General features: G+C 47.2%; 1 protein-coding gene across 6 annotated transcripts in view; it reads right to left on the bottom strand.

The window, feature by feature from the left end:
• CAMTA1 (calmodulin binding transcription activator 1) overlaps positions 1-22150 on the bottom strand; it is a 330409-nt gene that overhangs the window by 200727 nt on the left and 107532 nt on the right. For all 6 annotated transcript variants that reach the window (XM_075520680.1, XM_075520673.1, XM_075520674.1 and 3 more), the window contains one exon: positions 12160-12295. In XM_075520680.1, the coding sequence (XP_075376795.1) occupies positions 12160-12295 (136 nt within the window). The remainder of the gene's footprint in view (positions 1-12159; positions 12296-22150) is intronic.

The following is a 22150-nucleotide window of genomic DNA, read 5'->3' as shown; positions in this document are numbered from 1 at the left end:
AGAGAGGCGAAGGCGGCTGCGGCCGGAGCGGCTGCACGGAGGGCGGGCGGAGAGCTCCGAGGGGGGGACGGGACGGGAGGGGACGGCTGGGGCTGCCCGCGGCAGGGGCGGGCGCTGCCGGCGCTGGCAGCGGAGGGGACGCGGGCTGCGGGGGGCCCGGGGACTGCGGGGGGCACGCGGGCTGCGGGGGGCCCGGGAGCAGCCCCCGGGACGCAGCGGGGTCCCCGCGGTGCGGGGAGCGCTGACAATCGCCGGCAGCCACGCGATGGCAGCAGAAATGTGGAAACACCGGAACGGACGAATGCGTTATCGTGCAATTACACTGAAAAGAGATCTTGCGAAATCGAGGCAACTGCTGAACCAAACCCAGCGTCCATGACAATTCTAAGACAAGCAGGGAGTAGAAGAATAGTTTTCCCTCTGAAATACAGTAATTTACATTGGCTACATTACTTTAATCGCCGATAGCGTGGCTTGTGCATTCTTGTAGCACTGATACAATACAGCCCTCTCTCCCTACGATTTTTTTATTCTGATTTGACCTGCAGCAGACGCAGTAGGAACAGCTCCTCTTTCCAACTAATTCCTTGAGGTCTGGGTAACTTGTCTCAGCTTGGGCTATGAGCTTATCCCGCAAGGGTGCTGCGTGTCTCCTGGAAAGTGCTGAACCACCTGAGTCCCCACGAGAACATCAGTTAATTTATTCCAAGAAATAGAGTATTTGGTTTGTTCAATGGCTGGCTGTACCACGGTTTCAAAGCCAGCATATCCAGCGAAGGGAAAACACCAACGATCTTGTTCCTGTCAGCTCCATCCCATGCCCAGCCATTATCTCAACTACATTAGCAGGGGCCAACATCTCATTAGTGCCCTTTTAAGAGGCTTGCCTGCTTTTCGCCTTTTTTTCTTTGTTTTTTTTTGCAACAAGTTTATTTTCCAGGAACTTGTTGAGGCACTTTTTTATTTTGAAAACAGTTGGCACCCAAAGTGAGACTATCTATAAAACCCTGACAAAGCATCAAGCTGAACCGATAAGTACAACTCTCACCGTCTGCTGCTCACAGACACACGGCATCCAAGCGCGGTTACAGCATCCACCTGGATCCCGGAGGACTTCAGCTCCCCAGACTTCGTTCATGCAACCGTCATTGAGAGCAGGTATATGCGTTTCCCGGAGACTACAACCCAGAACATGTGAAAGGGGTATTGGCACGCACAAGCGAACCACTATGACCGTCACTGCCAGCCGCACCCGCTGTACCTGGCTCTATAAAGGGAACAACTTTACACACGGGGTGGAGACGCCGAGCGGGTACGAGGCGAGGGCAGGCGAACCCTCTGCTGACGGCATTCCCAGGCCACCACAGCCCCATTCCTCTGCGGTGCGTTTCCCTTTCATTTCTGACAACAGGGTGTTAGTATGCAATTAATGCTTTCTATTTCCAAAGAGTTGTACAAAAGCTGGCTAATTAATTCTTATCTCTTGCCTATAAAAAGGGTGAGTAAATAATATCCTACAAAGCGGTGGCCATTAAAACGTGCATGTGTGCAGGACAGGGCCACACTCTGAAATCCTATTTTGCCAGCTTTTGCGTCTCTGTGCGCTTTGGGGACAATACCAGATTTTGTTCAGGAACTCCAGCGCCTTCAAGCCCTTGACACGACTCTGCCCTTGCTGCTTCCCCTCCCCACGTACGCTGCTGTGGCGGCGTGCTCCCCAGCCCCGCGCAAGCAGCGACCACCAGTTGGGTCATCCTGATGGCTGCACCCAGCTTACGCTGGACCTTGAGGACAGATGGCACCACGGTGGCCACAGCTGCCTGAAGCAGTGATCCAAATGTCTTGCTGATATGCAAATATGACTATAAGTCAATCGTCTTACCCCTGTAAATAGCGAGTGGCCCGAGAGCCCTTGGAGCTCTCCTGCACGGCAGCGGGCTGCACGCCAGGATCTCCCCTTGAGCAGCGACGCCTCTCAGGGTTACTCCTCGAGGCCGAGAGATTCCTCACCTCAACAGATCCCTCGGTAAGGGACTAATAGCATGCTAAACTTTGAAATCTTAGCTAAGTGATATAAAGGATTGATTGTGCATATGTAATCCTTTAGACATAAACCGTTGACCAAGTCTGGGACTAGGACTGGACCCAGCCGCACCTCGACTCCTCTCTGAGGAGGAGTTTAGAAAGCAAGGGGGTCCTGTCTGAACCTCAGGACTCCATGGGAGCGTCTCCCTGACAGTTTTGTCCGACCCTGTCCTCTGTGCAGTAAATAATTGTGTGCCTTGCCATCGAATCTTAAACCGCTGTCGCGTTGAACTTTATTAACTCCCTGTTCTACACCAATAAAGTACATTTTTGCTTCTCTTACGAGTGAAGTGCACTCTCACTCCATCCGCGACAACTTCTGTAATGATACCCATCTTTCCAACAGGAACTCAGGAAATTAAAATGTCTAATGCACCTCTGATGCATACAAAATTAGCAGCAATACAGCAAATGAGATTTGCTTTCCTTTCCAACACACCGTGAAATAAATAAATAAATAAACATAAACACATTAAAACCCAGGCGCGTAACGCAGAGACACCGAGGCTCCTCATTTCCAGTGGAAGCCCTTATCTCCGTCACAGCCCACAATGCAATTACAAGATTACAAGGCACATGCTGCTTCAGCATCTGGATCCTCCGTGCAATCACAGGGATCCCTACAGAAAAAGGAAACCTCTTAATCTTGCAAGGAACAGCACCGATTTTACCTCGCCGCGCTGCACCCCACTTCAAACGCTCTAGGAGGTGCATGATGAGCGACCTGCAATTAAAGGCTTCAGTCTTTGGAGTCAGTCTTTCTCCACAGATGCACAGAAAGATAACTACGTGGTCAAAAAAGTAAATGCAGACCACTGTCTCTGGTCCAAAAAGTATGTATGTTTATTTTGTTTTGCTGTAAACCTTCTCATCTAAATTGCAAACACTGGGATAAAGTTCGGACCAATAAACCTCCACTCCCACCTCCAGTCCCCAGCACGTCAAACTGAGACCATGGATCCAGCAATCCAATTTCCATATATTTTATTCTCAAAATATTTCATTTCTGGCCACCAATCTTTAGATCTCCTATTGGATTTTGTTTTCGTAAATGGATTTTCCCACAGAGCTGGCAGAAAATATATTTAATTTTGAATTTCCCTAAACTGAAATAGTCAATATAAATGTCAATGTGTATTTGCGCTGTACAGCCTTTGCAGTGACACAAGCCCCACGTTTCAGGGGGGGGTATGGGGTGCCCGTTAGCTTGTTTTCTGTCTGCACACTTGTTCTAACGTTTTATTCAATAAAGATGGCTAAATAATATATAAGTGTATATATATAAATTTTTTTTGTTTGTTTTATTTTGGTTTTTGGGGGGGGTCCCGAAAGAAGTATGATGTCTACCACTGCTCTGCAGGCAAATCAAGAGGAAGATGGAGAAACTGGGATAACACCCATGCCGAGGCATGGCGCCCAACGCAGGGGCTGATGTTTGTCACCCCATTTCTTTAGACCCACCCAGAATATTCAGCCTCCCAATTCCTCCTCAACAGAGGATCGCGCAAACTCACGTCACTGGGTTCCTCCTCTCTTCCCCCACAGTACGTAGCGCAGTTGCAGCATCAATTACTCAAACAATTTCAATCTATCTAGACGCTAATGTCATTAGTCCACCGAGATCCTTTTGGAATAATTTACATTGAAACTGCCTTTACATGCTAAATGAAAAATGTTCCGACTTTAGTGAATGGGATTTGAATTACAATCCCACCACATGTGGCTCAGCTTTATTCACGCTATTTATTAAACAGGGGGAAAAAAAAGGCGATGCAGTCAATTACAAAGCAATTACCTGAACCACTACCGCAAACCTGTTGCCTTGCATTGAAGGGACGGCTGCCCTTGACTTGGGCAGAACTTGCCTACGGGCCACCGGTCCATCACCCAAAAAGGGGTCCTGACCCCCACGTACGCTCAAAGAATCCCCCCCGGCCATCGTTTCTGGCTGGCTCTGAAGGCTCCTCAGCCAGTACCACACCGCATCCACATTATATCATTTACTCCCATTTCTCAGCCCTTCTGCTGTTTTCACCAACCTTCAGTGACTGGATAAAGCGATACCATGCACTGTAACCGGGTGTAGCCGGTTGGCATCTTATTTCAGAAACTTCACAAGCCACATAACTGTTCTAAATGCCTTTGCTGTGCTTCTCCAATGTATTTTAAGATTACTTCTGAAGTCAAAAGATCACTTTTTTTTTAATTTACTGCAACAAAGATTTTCGTTTGCTAAACTGTATTAAAAAAGCCCACAGATTATTTTTTCCACTGTGTACAAAATATACTAGCTGGTGTACAAGCAGTAACGCCGCACAAGGCTTAACGTTACTATAACAGCATTCGAACCACAAGGATAATTAAGGCAAATAAGCCAAGCCTGCCCTACAAGTACCCTTTGCTGCTTCAACGTTTGCGAATGCTGAACCCACCACACCATTTATCTCTCACTGAAATTCAACACAAACATGCTCAAGCTGAGCCACGATCCCAAAAGCTCTTGCTCTCAGCTTTGCTTTATAATGTTTATGCAAAACCCTCAGTTGTTGCCATGAAGCAAATTGTTTTCAAAAAAGAAAGTTCAATCTGTTAAGTTTTAGAAGCCGTCTTTTGTTAAAAGCAGATCAGGAAGGGTAAGGATCCTTTACCTCACTGAAATCACACAAAACTAATGGTGGGAGGAATCACATACAAGGGGAAAAAGCCTGAGAAAGCAATTTAACCCTTTTATTCCACCTTTTCCCCCCTTAATCATACAAAACCAAAACCAAAAACGTTTTCCATTCTGGTTTGTGTCCAAAACGACGCGTGAACTAATTGAGCATAAAAACAGTTGCCTGGCGTTACATCAGCTAAAGTAAATGTAACGAGCGTTCTTTCTGCGCCGCAGCTCTCCTCCATTCCCGCTTTTGCTGTAACTCAGTCCATTGCCAATATGTCACTGGAAAGACTATTTGCAAAAGGAGGAGTAAGAAACAGACTCTATTTCTTTGTGAATTTATTTGCATTTCTTCCAGTCTAAGGCTCCCCCCGTTTACCAAGTGTCTGCATCTGGAAGCCTCCCAGTAACCCAGCTTCACAGACAAAGTGACGATCCCCAAGTGAAACACTTTCATCTGGTAGACGGTATTTAATTATTCTGGACTGACCCTGCCAGGCTGAGAGAGTGAAGAAAATGCAGCGTAAAAGCCTTATTACAGCATCTCAAGATTTAATGGTTCTCCCACAAATATTCACTCACCTGTTACAGCAAAGCCCTTCTCTGGAGCTCATTGCATGGCACGCGCTAAGGGACGAGATGGGGGACAGGGATTCCCCAACAGGGAGGCATCCAACCCAGCACGGCCCTTACGCAGCTACTGCATTTAAGAAGGGGGAAAAGCACAGGAGTAAAAGCAACCCGCAGCTGCACTTCCATCCATTTACCTCCTGCTAAATCAAGAAAGTCCTTCAGACTTTCGACCAAATAGAGGTATCAGCACACAATACTTAAAATCAAGCACGGGCTCAAGTTGCTTTGCAAGAGCTGCGATTAGGACAGTTTTGTGTGTGCCAGGGTAATGAGAAATAAGGTGGACTCTCTTTCTTCCCCCCAACCACGCCGGCATCGCCTGCGGGACCATGCCGAGCCAGCGGTCCCCTGATCTCCGTGAGCCCCACGCACAAGTTAATTCTGTCGGACCAGAAGCATCCCGAGGACAGCTGCCTTAATCTGCTGACGTTTCATGCTACCCATTATCCATTTTCCCCTCACGCTGTGCAAGAAGTAATAACGCCGCTAACCTGCTTTGTGAGCGGCGAGTTTGGAGTATTTCAACTCTAAAAGTTCTCTCCCAAAGATGCATTTTCCTAGAGTGCTGCAGAGCAATGCACCGGTGGCTTGGTATGAGTTAGTCCATGCAGGAAATAAAGCCAAATATTTAACAGCATGTCTCTGAAGAAACAACTCCTGCACGCACCTGCCTGCTAAAACACCAACCAGCGCGTCCATTTTCTTGCCGAGGCACGGCTCCAAGCGGATGCGATCCCGACTGTGCTGGACCTGGGCAGAGCATCTCCTCCAACATCACACACAAGCCGGTGGCCCTGATCTCAGCTGAATCTTCATTCTGAGGCACCCAGATATTAAGAAAGCTTTTATTGCTGAAGTTATACACTGTAAAAAGCTACAACAATGAATGAGTTAGGTACGTTACAGGTCTGCTGAAGAATAAAATCTCCTCGACACGTATAGGGCGCTAGGAAAAGATGCCAAAACCCACGACCATTTGCGGTGAATTTATGCTACTGCAAGCGAATACATTAGGATCCCAATATAGAAAACAAATTATTGATATGTACGTTCCCTTCAGAAGAGACTCTCAGGAGACCCATTCCAGATTTAATGATAATCCATATTCCCCTTCAGAAACGGTAAACCAACTCTCTGATTTCCCCAGGCCTGCCACAGATGCATGAACCATTACGGTGCCATCACAACCCCACGTTCTGGACGCCGTAAACACCACCTAGAACTGGGCACAGAATAAAGTCCAACCACAGCTCGTGAGGAGCCCACGCCTTCCCCATTTCTGTACGAGCGTCGGCCCATCGTGTCCACTGCAGAGATGCGCACGCCACGGCAAAGACGGGGAGATGCTGTGGGACTCTGCCCTCTGATGAGTTACGGGAGATTAAGGGAGAGGCTGGTTAGAAGTGGCAAAAGTCAAATATTAGGAGAGCTGTAAGGAAAATACCCTTAGTAGTGATGATAAAGAGTAGATTTGTATAAAAACTGCCGCTCCTCCTCCAGCAGTTTTTCTCCTTTGCTTTCAGAGCTGCGCTTGTTTGCGTTAATGTATGCACACGTGTGTCATATTTCCAGAAAGCCTTTCACATTAAACTCTCATTTCTCCTCCAAAGCCATTCCGCAGTATTTCTCTGGAATGCATTAAGCAGCCCGACTGAACAATGCAATCCTAATTAGTTTGCAAACTACACAGCTCACCTCTGAGGGCGAGCAAAGCCCATGTAAATTAAAGTGAATTGGATCAGACTGTCCTAGGAATAGTTCTCCAGATCAGTGCTGCTTGAGCGTGCGATCGCAGAAGTTGCTTTCACCCTCCAGTAATAACTTACAAGTAAATTTCACCGACAATAGCAGGGAATTGAGAGATGTAAAAACATTTTGCAGTTTAATATTCCATGATGGGTTATTCTACATAATACAGAAAAGCCCATTTGGTCATTTACTAAAAGGAAAAGTCATCTTGTTCTTAGCACGTATTCCCGGCTCGCAAGCTGTAAGCGTAAATGACGCTATTATCACCCAGGTCGTACAGCCCGCGCGGTCCCGAGTTGAGGTACGCTGCATTTTCAGACCCAGACGCTAAAGAAGCCTTTTGCAAGGTTTTGACAGTGATGTCCCAGGGTTTATGCAGTAATTGAATAATCTAAAATTTCCATTCCTGTCCTTGTGGACTAATCTGTAATAGTGTTAAGGGACTGTTATGATAATAATTAAGTACAAGTCCTGCATACAAAATTGATACTCGGCATCTCCATCTCCACAAGGGAGTTTCTCTCTTAACAAGACTTAAATCAAGTTTTACCTTTTTTTTCTTTTTAAGGAATTCATAAAGATCATCATATTGTACTGAGATAGCATACATCTATGCACGAGAGAACAAGTTACTTCAAATATATGAGCTCTGGCGCATCCATCTTGTCCTCTGACCTCTCCGATCAGGAATTAGTGGTGTCAGACTAAATCAGCGCTGACGAAGGCCCCTCCCTGACGAGCCGGGGCTGCTGGCGGTGGCGTCACCGCTCAGCCGGCAGCGCCGCTCCCTCCGCCGCCCCAGCACAGGAGCGGGAGCGTCCCCGCCGACGGATGCTGCTGCTGCCGAAGCCCTCGGGTTTTCGTTCAGCGTCAGGCTCCTGCCAGTGACTTGGCAAAGCCGCATCACAGGCGGCGTCGCTCGTGCGCAGAGAGGGACTCTGCAGGGCACGGCTTTGCCCCCAGTTTGAGAGCCCTTTTCTCTAACTCCTCTCATGCGCTGGGGTTTGAAGACACCAAAACATCCTCAAGAGAGGATAAAGAGCAACAGAATCAGCGCTGACCTTCCAAACTGCAGAGGACAAGAGGGAAATTTGCTATAAAAAATATGACCTCATTTTCATTTTAGCAGCCGTTTACTATGAATGCACGTGAACGCGCCATTTATAGGCACCTGGAAAGGTTCATGCACAAGGAAAGGCAAACGCATCAGCTGAGCCGACCGCCTGTCCAGTCGGAGCAGCACCAGTCTGGAATGATGTTAAAGCTATTTCAACACTCCCCTTACTATTATTTATTGGTTAAAATTTTTAATTATGTGAATTGATTAGGAACACATCACCAGGGATCCTAATTAATTAGAATTTTAAAAAGGATCACGGACTGGAGATTTTTAATGGATTCCACAAAGAACTGCACAGAGAGGTATATTAAGGGACAGGCCAAATTACCTTCTCCTTTCTGGTTTATCCAGCGATTTGTAACAGGATTGTGCATCAGATTAACCAAGTAATATCCAAACCCTTCATGCACAGTGATGCTAACCAAGACAATAGCTTGAGGATTTCACGCAGTTATCGTTTAACATCCGCCTGGTTAATTGGTTTGTTCCTCTTATTCCTTACTTATTGAAGTTAGTGTATTCCTATTTAAATGAGTGTATTCCTTATTTATGTCCTAAATCTGCTTTAGCAGCATTGTCCTTGCTCACCAAATCCTTCTATATGGTACCGACGGACACCAACATCCCCAAGTATCTGGTGTAAACTTCTGGTTTCAAAATGCATTTTTTTCCTTACCCAAAACTTGGAAAGATGCAGGAGCCTTCATGCTGATGACACTCAGGAAGTAATTAATTATTAAATCTACTAATACAAATCCCTTTTCAGAATTGGCTGGTCAGTAGTTTCACGGGCCAACCTACTCCTTCTTGCCTATTACTCGCAGTTCCCAAAGCTCTGTTTGGATGCTATCGATGCTCTTGGCTGTCGGCTTTGCAAGTGTTTTTCCATCCGTGCGACGACGATACCTATTTATCTTCTGGCTGCAAGAGTTGCTGAGATGATCTGGCAGTGCCACAGGCAGACAGTTATTTCATGCCCTGTTAAACCATAATGTGGTTAACTACAGTATCACTCCAACTTCGAAAAAAGCCTTTTTTATTATTTTAAATCTGTTGCCTATGTGCCCAAGTAAAGAACATCGCTTCCCATTAGGATGGTATCAGAAACACAAACCCATAGCGCTATCCGTGTACTGATCGAGTAATTAATTAAGAAGGTTAAAAATACATAATTCTGTCCAAGCAACGCTTAGAGGTCAAGAAAATGAGTTTTTTCTGCGTTGTTCAGAACGGAGACTGGCAGCAATCACTTAGATGCCGCCCGGTCAGCGAGATGGGACAGCAAGGGGACGGCGCAGCAGAGCGTGCAGGGTTGTCCTACAGCCTTCGGACAGCACAGACACGCTTCAGGCACACGCGGTACAAGAGATGCTTCTACAGTGGACCCAACTCTTCTAGACCCAGATTTATGCGGGAGTTAAATTTCAGACCCAAATCTCTATTTGCCTGTTCCTGTTGGTTTCTTTTCTTCTGTCTTTCCACATGTAGATTACTATGACTTGAATCATTGGTTCCTGCATATGCTCTGATACCCAGGGGAAAAAAATATTAATTTCTTTTCAACACTTAGATGGTAATTCTGGATTTTGATACACCCTTAGTGCTACTTAACACATAGATTTATGTAGAAGTTGTGTTCCTCCAGTTTTGAGCCCAGTAAAAATTGCCATTAGCTGTTCACAGCATTGGCTCAGGAACCAGGTTTGTGCTCGGTTATTGCTTTATCTGCTGCAAGACCTATCAACTGTAAAACTGGCCGCATCCCGCATCTGCCAAAGCCAGGAGGCTGAAAGCTGGGTCTGTCGGGCTTCGCAGCGAGAAGATTGAGGGACAACTTGATGAGAGGGCGTAAGTACCTCCTTGGAAATAAAATATCAGGTACTAAAGGGCTCTTAAGCTGGAGAAAGACGTAGGAATGAATGGCCGAACCCCAGCACATCCAAATCACAAAGCCAGTACTTTGACGCTTATTTTCTTAAGTGGCGAACGTGATCAGCCACGGGAAGAAACCCTGAGAGCTGCGCCTTCTCCAGCTCCTGATACATCCAATTTCAGATTTGTTACCTTCCAGAAGACACACTTCAATAAAATAGAAATTATTGGGTTCAGTGCAGGGCTATTTGAGCTAACTGTGATCGCCATGCACATCCACACCCTGGGGCACTCCAGGGGTTGATCACTTCATCTTTGAAAAGACGCCAGGAGTGTTTATGGAATCCGGTGCATGTGCGGTGGCCAACGGTCACCACCGCCCTCCCACAGGTGAGGCTGGCCTGGTTTGGTATTCTGCATTGTTAAGGTCCGCAGAAGTTAATTAGATCACGCGCTGCAAACCCGAAACAAAAACAACGCACAATTTCTTTTATGCCGACTTTTTTTTTGGCTTGTCATAATAAAACATTGTTATTGGATGCAAAAATTATGGAACAGAGTTATGCCTCTCTGGTGTAATATAATGCAATCCATTTAATACTATTTTAAACCCAAAAACCTCATTAAAGCAGACAGAACGTAAGAATGACAAATCACCCAGAAGGAAGCTGGAGCACGAGATGTGTTCCAGGCACTCGGCCGCTTCGAATCCCCCAGGCCGAATTCGGTAACACGGCGCAGGTGCCAAACCCCCAGCACCACGCGCGGAGCCACGCTGGGGAGCGAGAAAGGCTAATTCCACCCAAAACTTCTGCCAAGACGGGCCTGGGGGTGAGGTCGGGAAGCCTGGCTCAGCCCAAAGTCCAGCCCGAGAGCTACGGGACACGCCTCGAGATAACGGGTTAAGCTTCGCCTGCCACCGAACACCACCAACTACTCCGAACGCTGCTAATTGTGCTGTGTTACGCCCGCGTCACCGGGTGCGGCTTCCTATCCGTAGTGATGCACGCAGCCTATTAACTGCAGAAATCAATACAGCTTATATAAATATATACCCTTACGGCTTCGCCATTCATTTGCCAAAATTAGAGTATTTCTCGATGACACAGCTAAATGTTACAATTAAACATTTTAACACCCTTTTACTGTTTTGGCCTCAAGTTCGGCATAAAATGCAGGGAATACAGCCCTATTATCTTAGCAACTAAGCTAGGCAAAGCTCTGCGGTTGGACTTCTACTATCAGAAAATATAATTCCCATTAACAAAATAAACGTACTTCTTATCCAGGTCTGTGCAAACCTTTAACATCAGAAGTGATCAGTGCTATCAAGTAGCTCTTTCCTCGCACAGACAGAGTTGAAGAAAGAATAGTTGTGTCAAACGACGACATATTTTAGAACCAACAGGCTTATTCCAGAAATGCTGTGTCAGGTGGAATCATCCATCTGAATTTCTCGGAATGGCTGAATACCACCACCAGTAGGGCAACGGTCTCCTTCAAAACGTGCCTTGAAGCAGAGTCCGATTCTGGTCTAAATTCAACAGAAATTCTACTTCTGTATACTGTAAGACCAACACTTAATAAGCATATGGAAAATTATGGCAATTGCTACCAAAAACTAGCTGGTATTTTGTAAGAATCAAACCATATACATACAAAGCCTGCACGGTAAAAAAACTGCTTAGCGACCCACCCCGAGGCGTTTGGTCACCCTTGTGAAGGGCCTGCTACAAAAAGCACGTATTCTACCAAAAGATGCTCGGTGCGAAGACGCTTCAGCGCCTTTCTTCAGCGCTGCAGCTGTACAACCTCGCAGCAACCAGGGAGCAGCAACACAATCAGACGGTGAAGCTATATTCAAATTTTGCTCAAAGTAGCAAAAAAAGAACACGCGTATATTTGGGAGGGGGGGGAGCTGGAATTCAGCAAATATTTATATTTTTCTGAACGCGTGGACAACTTCACATTGAACATATTTTGGGGAGCCGTTGCTTCCCAGCCCACCTATCACCCAGACCAGCCCCCTCTGTTCTCCTACCTCCACTCCTTGGACTTTCAGTTTCATGTGATCCTCTCTGGTGGTTTTCCCATCTTTCCTTTTTTTCCAGCAATATCCATCTTTCCTGTATTTCACCTTCTTCCTATTGTACAGGATCATAGAACCATTCTGTGGTCTGAAAACAAGAAACAGTTTTGGATTACATAAAGAAAAAAAACCCACCCTAAGAGAGTTTATGAAGCAATGGACTACAGACCAGCCAAAGTCTCTACAGAAAAGCAATATTCTGTATTTGGCATAATATACATTTTCACCTTTTGTTGCTATTAACTGGATTAACTGATGCTTTGCAATCTGCAAAATTTTACTTGAGAATCTTGTACCTAATGAAGTAAGTGTGCCAGTGAGAGACTAAAAAAAAAAAAAAAAAAAAAAGGAAATCTTATCATAAAATAGCCAGCGTTTTCACAGGATCTATTACAATTGGGCTCAGCTACACACTGAAAATTAGAAGGAAAGAAAGGTTAAGGGAAAAAAAAGATTGTTATTATTTTATTATAGACAATCTCTCGCTTTTTAACGCATCAGCAGGATTAGATAACAACCACCTCTAATGCAGCACCAGAATATGGATGTTGGCTTAAAAAGGCAATAAACAAGCAAAAAAGCACGGAAGGAAAAAAGCATCAGCTTATACATTGGTTTCGCTGTTCCTGCTTAGATCAGTGTTAGACATGGAATAACTTTCTCCCTTTTGAGCACCTCCTTGACTGCGATGTTTTCAAATGTGAAAACATTTTCCGCTTAGAAACCACGCTGATGCTTTGGAATATCAATAAAGGCACCCTGACGCTTGCCCAGCTGACAGGAGTCAACATCTTTTCGGTGTACGACAATATTTCACAGAAATGTTTTGCCATCTGCTAAGCCAATACACAACAGGGGCATTTCTGCTGTAATACTAAAAAATAAAAAATGACCCCCCCCAACACGTCACTGCAAGGACAGCACGCGTCCCACGCAGGCAGCAGTGCTGTAGGTGCTGCAGGCATTACAGCGGTGCCTTAGTCACAGTAATTTGGCTTTAGGACACCAAGAACAGAAAGAAAAACAACGACGTTAGCAGTAGCAGCAATAAACAACTTTCACAGGAAAGCTTTGCCTGGAGCCTTTTGATAAAGTAAAGCTGAACTTGTATAAACAGCCCAAATTAGCAGAAAGAAGCCTTTCGAGAGAGAGGATCCCCCAGCCCCGTCCCGTCCAGACCACGTCGCTCCTCGCACCCTGCGACTCGTTGGACCTTAGCAGCCAGATCTTTTCAGACGGGGCAAAGCGATACCTGGAACTGCTAAAATCCCACCAAATATTTTCAAGGCCAGGCGACGCAAGGAAGCTCTTTAAATAAATAAGCCAAATTAAGTGGTTTGTGTTCATGCAATATTGGCTTGTGATTTCAGAGCCATGCCAAAGGTGCAAAGATCAGTGCCTGGCCCAGCCGGAAATGCATCCTTCTTCCCTCCCGCTTCTATGTTTCAAACAGCATGACGCCATGAAATAAGCACAAGAACAAGCTTCTGCACGTACCCTCTTCTCATTTTTCTCTAACAAAATACTCCATTTGAAGACAACCGCCCTCACCCATGTTTATCACATAATAATAGGGCAGTAACGTTGATGTAAAAGCTGTTAATTATGGAGTAACTCATCCCAATGCTCCATTAAGTGCATAAAGGCACCTTGCTACTGAGAAAACAAGCTCATGATGATTTTCTACCACCATCGGCCAGCTGAAATTACCTAGATCAACCGATACAACGCCCTTCCTCTGTCAAAACAAACACCATCAGCAATCGTGGGATGGTGCTACCAAACCCCCATCCTTTTCCCTTGTCTCTGCACGTAAGTACGCAGCTTCGGGTACATGCAAAAGGATGCCCTGCCCGATTTACACTCAGCGTTTGCTCTCCGGAACGCACGTGCACATCACAAATGTAATGAATGTGGACGGAAACTGCACAAAGTCTTTTTTAGTATGGAAACAGACTTTCTACTTCCACGTACATCTGCAAGACTGAAATGATCTTTGGTCTAAGTGATTACTAACACATTTTTTTACTAGAACAGAAATTATAGATAATTTTTCTTTCCCCACACACAAATACATATTCCCTGTGACCAGAAACCCGAGCTCTGTTCCCCCAAGACCGTGCCCCTTCCTCCTCCTCCTGCCACCCGTGTCCCAGCAGCCCAGACCCAAGGGCTGGGTGAGGCTGCTCCTCCTCTCTACTCCTGTGCGTCACCCTGAAAATAAACACTTGGGTGTCAGCACGGCCACGGTGCCGATTTGACAGTGCCGTAGATAGCGCGGGATTAATTCAGTGAGATATTACATATCTTGTTTTGGTGTTTATTCTATAAACCCCCAGTCACTGCACATGTCAGCTCAAACCCTTCTCAAAACATCAAAGATTTCCCCTTGGTGCTGTCGCAGAGACGTGCCCTATGGCTTACGACAAGTTACCTGCATGTTTAAGGCGAGTAATGAAAAGACGGCACGGGAACTTATCTGCTGCCTAGTGCCTCGGCACTCGCACACGCGGCGTTTCGGGAAACATACACTCGAAGGACCCGAAGTTTTTTGATGCAAGTAAAATACTGCTTTTCTTGTGTTCAGTGCCACGAGAGCGTGCGTGTGAAGGGACCACAGAGCTGAGCTCTGCAACCTCGCTGCCGTGCTGCAAGGCTGGAATCAGGTTTTTGTTGATTTACTTCTGCGATGAAAAAAGAACATGCTAAGAGGTCACTGGAAAACAGCTAACGAGATTTCTACAAAATAAAGCACAATGAAACAAAATCTCTTAAGGAGCTCTGGAGCAGTTGTCGAATTTGCAAAGAGCGTATTGAGTTGCTTTAAGGCTCGCAGAAAGCGACTGGTTTTTAAAGATATCTTCATAAAACGAGAGGCAATTTTAACCTGATATACATTGCTACTATATTTCTCTTGCTGTAAGAAAGAGCACGGAGGGAAGATCTCCCAGGCTTATCTCTCTGGCACACAAACAGCCAAGAGCACCAAACTGATGGCTGCGGGAAGACTCAGCAGATGAGGTCCGACGGGGACTCCCAGGACGCACGACGGGCGCGACTCCAACCCAGATCTCCCCTGAAGGTTTTGCTGCTCAACCCGAGTTCAGGGATTTCATTCGCACCTTTGCAGAAGAGGGGGATGAAACCGCACGCCTGAGCACGGGCTGCCCTGGGACTGCCATTCCCTACCGGCTCCTGCGGGCGCATTCGCAGGGAGCCTGCAGCCACGGCGAGGTTGGCTTGCCTGGAAAGCAACCGGCTTCCTCTGTATTAAACTCCACCTGGAACCACAGCAATAACAACAACTACTGGAACATTAACGGCAATTTACTTGATTTGATTAGCTACTACTTTGCAGCTACATAGTGCTCTTTTCATTAATGCAGGACTAAATGGAAAATAATAAAATAGTATTTTAATATCACGGTACAGCTGAAGGCAAGCAAGCCAGAGTGATCTAAACCCCCGGAGAAGCCTGTTTGTGCTTGCAGCATGAGGTGTTGGGGCTGCTGGAGGGCTCAGACCCCCGTGCCCCCGGGCCGCCACGTGCCCCCGTCCCTCCCCGGTGGGGACAGCCACAGCCAGTTTTGCAAGTTTGCATCGCGTATGACAAAAACCAGACTTGTGGCCGTGAAGTGGCGGCACGATCTCACAGCAGGTCGCCTCACCTGTATTTGCTCTACATCCAACACCAGGCTACTCCGCTTACTCACTCCAGCTGATTCCCCAGGATAATGCAGAAAGGTCAATAGCATTTCCCCCTCCATTCAGAATAAATTTGTTTGCAATGACACAAGAAAGGGTTTGTTGCTCTTACAAAAAAAAAAAAAAGGCAGCAAACAAAAGGAAAGAGACTGGGAGCAGGCGAAGGGAGCCATCCCGGAGCGTCACCTCCCTCCCCAGCAGTGGAGGAGACGAGCACTTTGCCCGCCTTGCTTGCGTGCAGGAAATCACCATATTTAATTTAGGCTGGGAACACCAACAAGCGAACCTGGCAACGGCCACCGCTGCTGCTGCTCCGTGAGCAGAGATGCGCACCCCGTCCTCCAACTCACAAAAAAACCCCAAAATCCCCGTCAGCCCGGGCGCGATGGCGGGGACCTGCCCTCGGCGCCCGCAGCCAGGCACGCCGCTCGTCTGCGTCCCCAACGCTGCGCAGGAGAGAACGCCTGAGCCCCGAAACGAGGGCAGCCGGGCTCTTTGCAGAGACGGTGCAATTATTTCTGGTCCCACTGTGTGGAGCTTGCAGGATGGTCTACTTGCTTACAGACCCAAATAGCACACAGCAAAGTTACAACTCTGAATTTCCTCTCTTTTATGAGCCTGTGGCATTTAAAAGCTGCCTGATCCCTATTTAGGCTTCTTGCTTGCGGCCTGGGGGAAGGAGGGGAAAGGACAGGAAGAGTAATTGCAGAGCAGAAAGCCTTTTGTCTTAAGTATTGATGAGATTTGAGATGCTTCCCTCCCTCTCCCCCTGTTATTTACCACCACGGCTCTCACATAAATTGCCACAACGGCCTAAGAGCTACTTTTGTCCAAGTTGTTCCTGCTACAAGTGGGAAAGAGATACTAAATTCCATTTTCAGACTTATTTTCAAAGCAAACAACCACACCCTGTGGCTGATGGGTCTCGGAACCTGCTGGGTTGCTTGGGGCTACCTGGGGATGCTCGCCTCCAGCTGAGGACCGGTCCAGGCCACCGGATAAACTGGCGTTTCTCTCAGTAGCACGGGGAGAGGTGGTAACGGAGTGCTTGTACCAGCAGGAAACACAGGGGACTTCCAGGGAAGATTTTCCAGAGATGTCATTCTGGATTTGGCACCAAATTCAGCTGCGCATACCTACCTCTAGCTCAAGTCCCGTTCCAAGGGATTTTTGCTTCATTTATATGAAGTCCCTTACGTGGATAATAAGAATCTAAACCAACTCATCTTATCGTGAACACGAACCAGACGCAAGGAGGGAGCAAACAGAAACCAAGTTAAGATTAGGATATTTTGGTCAACTGATGCTTCGTATCTGCCTCTCCACTGTGCTCATAAATTAAAGTCCCTTTGGCCTAAACGACCGAGATGTTCCCCTAATCATGTTACTGCAATATTAATAAGGCTGGTCAATGCACCTAGTTCCCTCTAAATTGTCACATCAAGATCTGCTAAGTGTCAGATGCATCATTTAATGAAAACTCTGTTTTACTGCCTAGGGAGCTCGGGTTGCCGAAAGGGAATTGTAAATATTGCAAAGCCAAAAAGTTACTCTTTTCCCAGGGCAATGGAATAAGATCAGCCAGACCCTTCCTCGAGAAGGTCCACGGCTCTAAAATTGATTTTTTATTTTATCATCTTGTATTTATTTCAATTCCCTGCCAAGGCGGATATTTAAAGCAGCTCAGTTCCTCACGATAAAAACACACAACTAAGCGTGAAGCTGCTGACGGGGGCCCTGCCAAAGCCAGCGGGCACCAGCAGCCTCGGAGCTCGCCGCCAGCCCAGGAAGCGCTCGTAAACTGCGCCACGGCAGCGAGACGAGCGCCGCTCCAGGGAGCCGCAGGTCGCCCGAGCGCGGGGAAAGGCTGCCTTGGCAAAGCTGGTGAAATCCTCTCCCGGCCGATCCTAACGCGACGGTCAGGCCTCTCGCTCGGCGACGCCCGCGTACGCCGTCCCCCGGGGCTGGAGGGCGACGCCGGTTACGGCCACACGGCAATGAAGCAGCAGGGTATCACACAGCAGACGCTCTGTACCGTACAGGTGCACAAGCGGCAGCCGCCCCAGCGCATAGGTGAGGAAGCCCCGCTCCGTCCCTCCCTCCCGCCCCTGCCGCGCTGAGAAATGGCTCCTGCTAACAGTCTTGATTACGCTATTTTTTATCCTGCGCAACTGTTAGCTTTCTTTTCTCTGGCTATGAAGTTATTGCGGAGTCAAGGGACAGCAAAAGGCGACTATCTTCCATCTTCTGAATCTACACACGATAATAATGAGAAATTAACTTCCACTCTCCCAAAGGAGCAACCTACTGGTGCAGAAACTGACTGGGAAAAGCTGGAGTCTTGGAGGAAGCCCTGGAAAGAGAGACAGAGGCTTGTAATAAATCATTGCACTGAATCATTGCCCTTGTTTGCCAATAAACACAAAGAGGAGGACGTCCTTGAATTTGCCTTCATCCCAAGAACTTAACTCCTCCCACATGCGTAGAACAAGCTAGCGACAAGCACAAGGACACCCTTCTCCAAGGGGATGTCTTGCTGGAAACCAAAGCCACGTAAGAACTTACAGACTGCACCACGTTTGCATCCCAGAGTACAGCAGGACGACTGATGACGTCGTGGTCCAACACGCTGACATCGCTCATACCTGCGTCCCAGCTACTCCAAGCAAGCGCTAAAGCAGGAGTCACGGTTAACCACGCTCGCTTCCTCAACGGTTTTGTGTTAGTTCCTAAAAGAGGAGTGCGATCGTTCTCCTGCTGAGCATGTCTGGAGAAGCTTCCCACATTTGGGGTAAAACAACATGCAAGTCATGACACATCACGCAACATCACACTGTTGTGTCAGGAGCCGGTGCTATTACCGGCTATAGAAATATCACTACGAGATATTTCTACTTTTTAGCTTCCAAACTCGCAAAACACACGTCCTCCTCTGGTTGCGCGTTGTCTTGTATTACCAACAAGGAAGCGAAATCCTATCAAGATGATTATAACGAAGAATCCCATTCTACCAAAAAGTCGAGGCAGCCCTCCCTTATCACACACGTCAGTGGAGAAGGAGGGAAGCTCACGAAGCAGAGAGACGGGTCAGAGCCCACCGGTGGGCTCCACCGACCATCATGTACGTGGTTACAGCCCCACCAAGGCGACGGCTGCAGTACAAGCATGGGGCAAGGTGGAAGGGGAAGGTGGCTCCAGAAAGGGTTACTGTCACAAGAAATATGCCACAAATATTGGAAAAAAATCACGCCTCAAAATATTCTTCTCAAAAGTTAATTAAACTAAAGAGAGAGGACTGACAATACGATACTCATGGGAAACCACATACCTCTGAACACACCAAGAAAAACTGTGTGTGGCCAACATGGGGCACTTTAAAATAGCACAGAGCGTACATCATAACATCTGAAAAGATTGACGCAGGCCTGTAATTCCCTTGTCTGATAGTCGGACAATTTGCTTAAAAGCATCATCTATTCAGTTTATGTCACTGACTCACTTTGCTCCGCTGGAAATCACGTTCGGTCGGTTCCCAGCCATACCTGACGGCATCAGTCTCTTCTGGATCTCATCGGCAGCAGAGACCCGCCGCCTACGACATCCCCCCTCGCTGCCCGTTTGAAGGGGGACGGAGCGTGCAGCGTCCGGAGCGAAGACCTACACCGGAGCGCTGGCTGGATTTGGGAACGGGGAGCGAGCGCTCCCGGGTGCCTGCCATCCAAGCTAACGCCTCGCCGTGCAGCAGTCCAGGCAGGCACGGTTTTATCCTGTAGAGCTCTGCTCCATCTGGGGCTATCAAACATTCCAGATGATGGATTTCAAGTAACCATCTACCAATTTCTCCTTTTTTTTTTTCCCTTCACTGTGTGCAGCTTTAAAGCCCTTGCATTGCAGCTCTCACTTGCAGGGCAAGGAGGGATGCATGGGGACTGCTTCTGACTGACATCAAGATTTCAGAAATACCTCATCTCTTATTTCTTGTTTTAACGGGGGGGGGCGAAAAATCTGATGACAGAAGTTATTTCTCCCCTGCGAAACGCTGCTCTCTAAGTCTTCATTTACCTTGACGTTTCCCCTCCGCTGTACCAATGGCTTATCAGAAGATTAAAGCCCAAATGGAAAACCGAAAGAGGAATCTAGAGCAGCCACAGACCAGGACGTCTCACCCCCGCACCTCAGAGCAAGCCCGTCCCTGGCCAAGCAGGCACCTGGCCAAGCAGGCCAAGCAGGCACCCAGGCGTTGGTTTAGGAGGTGACCAAGAGTCACTCGTCGGCATTACGGAAGCGGTCGCCCAAAGGCGAGGCAGAGCCGTAACGCCTCTGCGAGAGGGCAATGCCCCACCGCACCATCCATAACGGACCTGAAGGATGCCGTAACAGGTACCTATAGCTTTCTTCCATACAGAGAGTTTTAAAATATTTACACGGACAAATGTTTTGAGACTTAGGGGAACTTGTCCACCACAGCTGTATCACTGGCAGATCACACAGGAATTGGTTTTATAAAGCCTTTTTTCCCCTCCCAGATAAACGCTTGGCTTTTACCTTCAGGCACTGACGCGCGCTCGCCCTGGAAGAAAAGAAATCCCAGCGTGCGTTCAGCCTCTCTCAGCGGGACCACAAACAAAAGAAAAGCCCCTGACAAGAACTTAATACAGATGTTCAGGTCTCACCGTGTCTGCTGAGGACGCAGCAACGTGTCACCTTGCAGAGAGAGGCCACTACCTTTAACGTCCCCACTGTCCTCACCTAAAGTTGAGATTATTTGCGTGGCGACCGAGGGAACGCCAGGTTACACATTTGAAATTAACCTGATCTTTGCGCTCCGCAGATGAAATAAAGACTTCAGAAGAAGTCTTCTTATCCGCATAGGACGAGATATAAATCACAAGAATACGTAAATACACTGGATTTTTTTTGTCTCTAGAATTAAATGTCATTTGCATTTAAGATGAAAGTGAATTTATTTTGTATCTACAGTTTTTAAGAAGTTAAAGTCTAAAATAACAGACTTAGCAATTTTATCCAGAGTTGCAGTTAATGCAACGGCTAATCCCATCAAGGGGACAGTAATTGGTGTCTAGATGCTCCTTTTCATAGCAGCAGCAGGCCATAAAACTTAATCCTTACCTCCTCTTTCCAACACGCAGCCTCTGTGTTCATCAATAAAAGTAATGCTCTTCATTAAGTATGGGAGTAATTACCTATGGCTCCAATAAACAGGACTGAACAAGCGCACGCCAGGACGAAGTTGGCTTTTGTACCCTATCACAAGACTGCTCAGGGGCTGCCAAATAAAGCATTTTTATAAGATCAGGACAAACTTTGAAGACTGAAATACAAGCTACAAAGCACTATGAAAGCGCTGGGCGTTTTTTTGGTGTGTGCTGGGACAGCCGTTGACAAACCTTACCCCGAAACCAGTTCCTTGGGACTATTTAAGGAGCGATCAGGATGCCAGCGCCGCGAAAACGCATCCTCCAGATACTTCTGACCGCACAGTCCATTGCTACAGAGATTAAACCAAATAACACCTGGGGCTCTGCTGACATAGGCAGGGCCAAAGTCTGTCCTCAACCATCTTCCCAACGGCGATGCCTCTGCGGCACAATGCATCCAGGTGCAAAGGCGGCAGCGGCACAGCCAAGCACGGCAGCTTTGGCACGGCACCCCTGCCCGTGCCACCCGCCAAAATCCTCAGCAGGCTGCAGAGACGGAGAGCGATGGGGCAGCTATGGGGCAGGTATCTCCATTTAACAGCAACTCCGACTGGAACCACTTTTCCTGTGCTAAGACCTATTTTTATGAACGTGCTGGAAAAGCCTGTAGGTTTTTGCTCTCTATGCCACTTAACACAACTAGAAAATAGGCAACAGTGATAACAGCACTAATAATAGTAATACAACTAATAATAGGATTTGACTTCTCAGTAAACATTTACTCTGCTGTCATTTATGCTCAATGGTACCGCGTTTTGTTGCCAAAGAGTGAACTCCACCAAAGATTCATCCAGCATCTTTGCATATCATGGTTACTCAGCATCATTAATTCACCCATTATTACTGGCTCTCATTTTTAGAGCTAATCAAAAAAAAAAATCAAAGAAAATAAAGTCTGTATCATCAGTGCTTTTGACACAAGAGATGAGCACCTTCCCCCCATCCCTGCTTTGGTTTCGGGAGTCCTCATCGCTGTGTCTTCCTCCACAGCATCCTCTGGATGTCGTCCTTCCCCGATT

Source organism: Mycteria americana, chromosome 18 (assembly GCF_035582795.1).
Source record: "Mycteria americana isolate JAX WOST 10 ecotype Jacksonville Zoo and Gardens chromosome 18, USCA_MyAme_1.0, whole genome shotgun sequence".
NCBI classification, from domain to species: domain Eukaryota; kingdom Metazoa; phylum Chordata; class Aves; order Ciconiiformes; family Ciconiidae; genus Mycteria; species Mycteria americana.
Note: the sequence above shows the minus strand (reverse complement) of the source record. Positions and strands in the feature narration are given on the sequence as shown.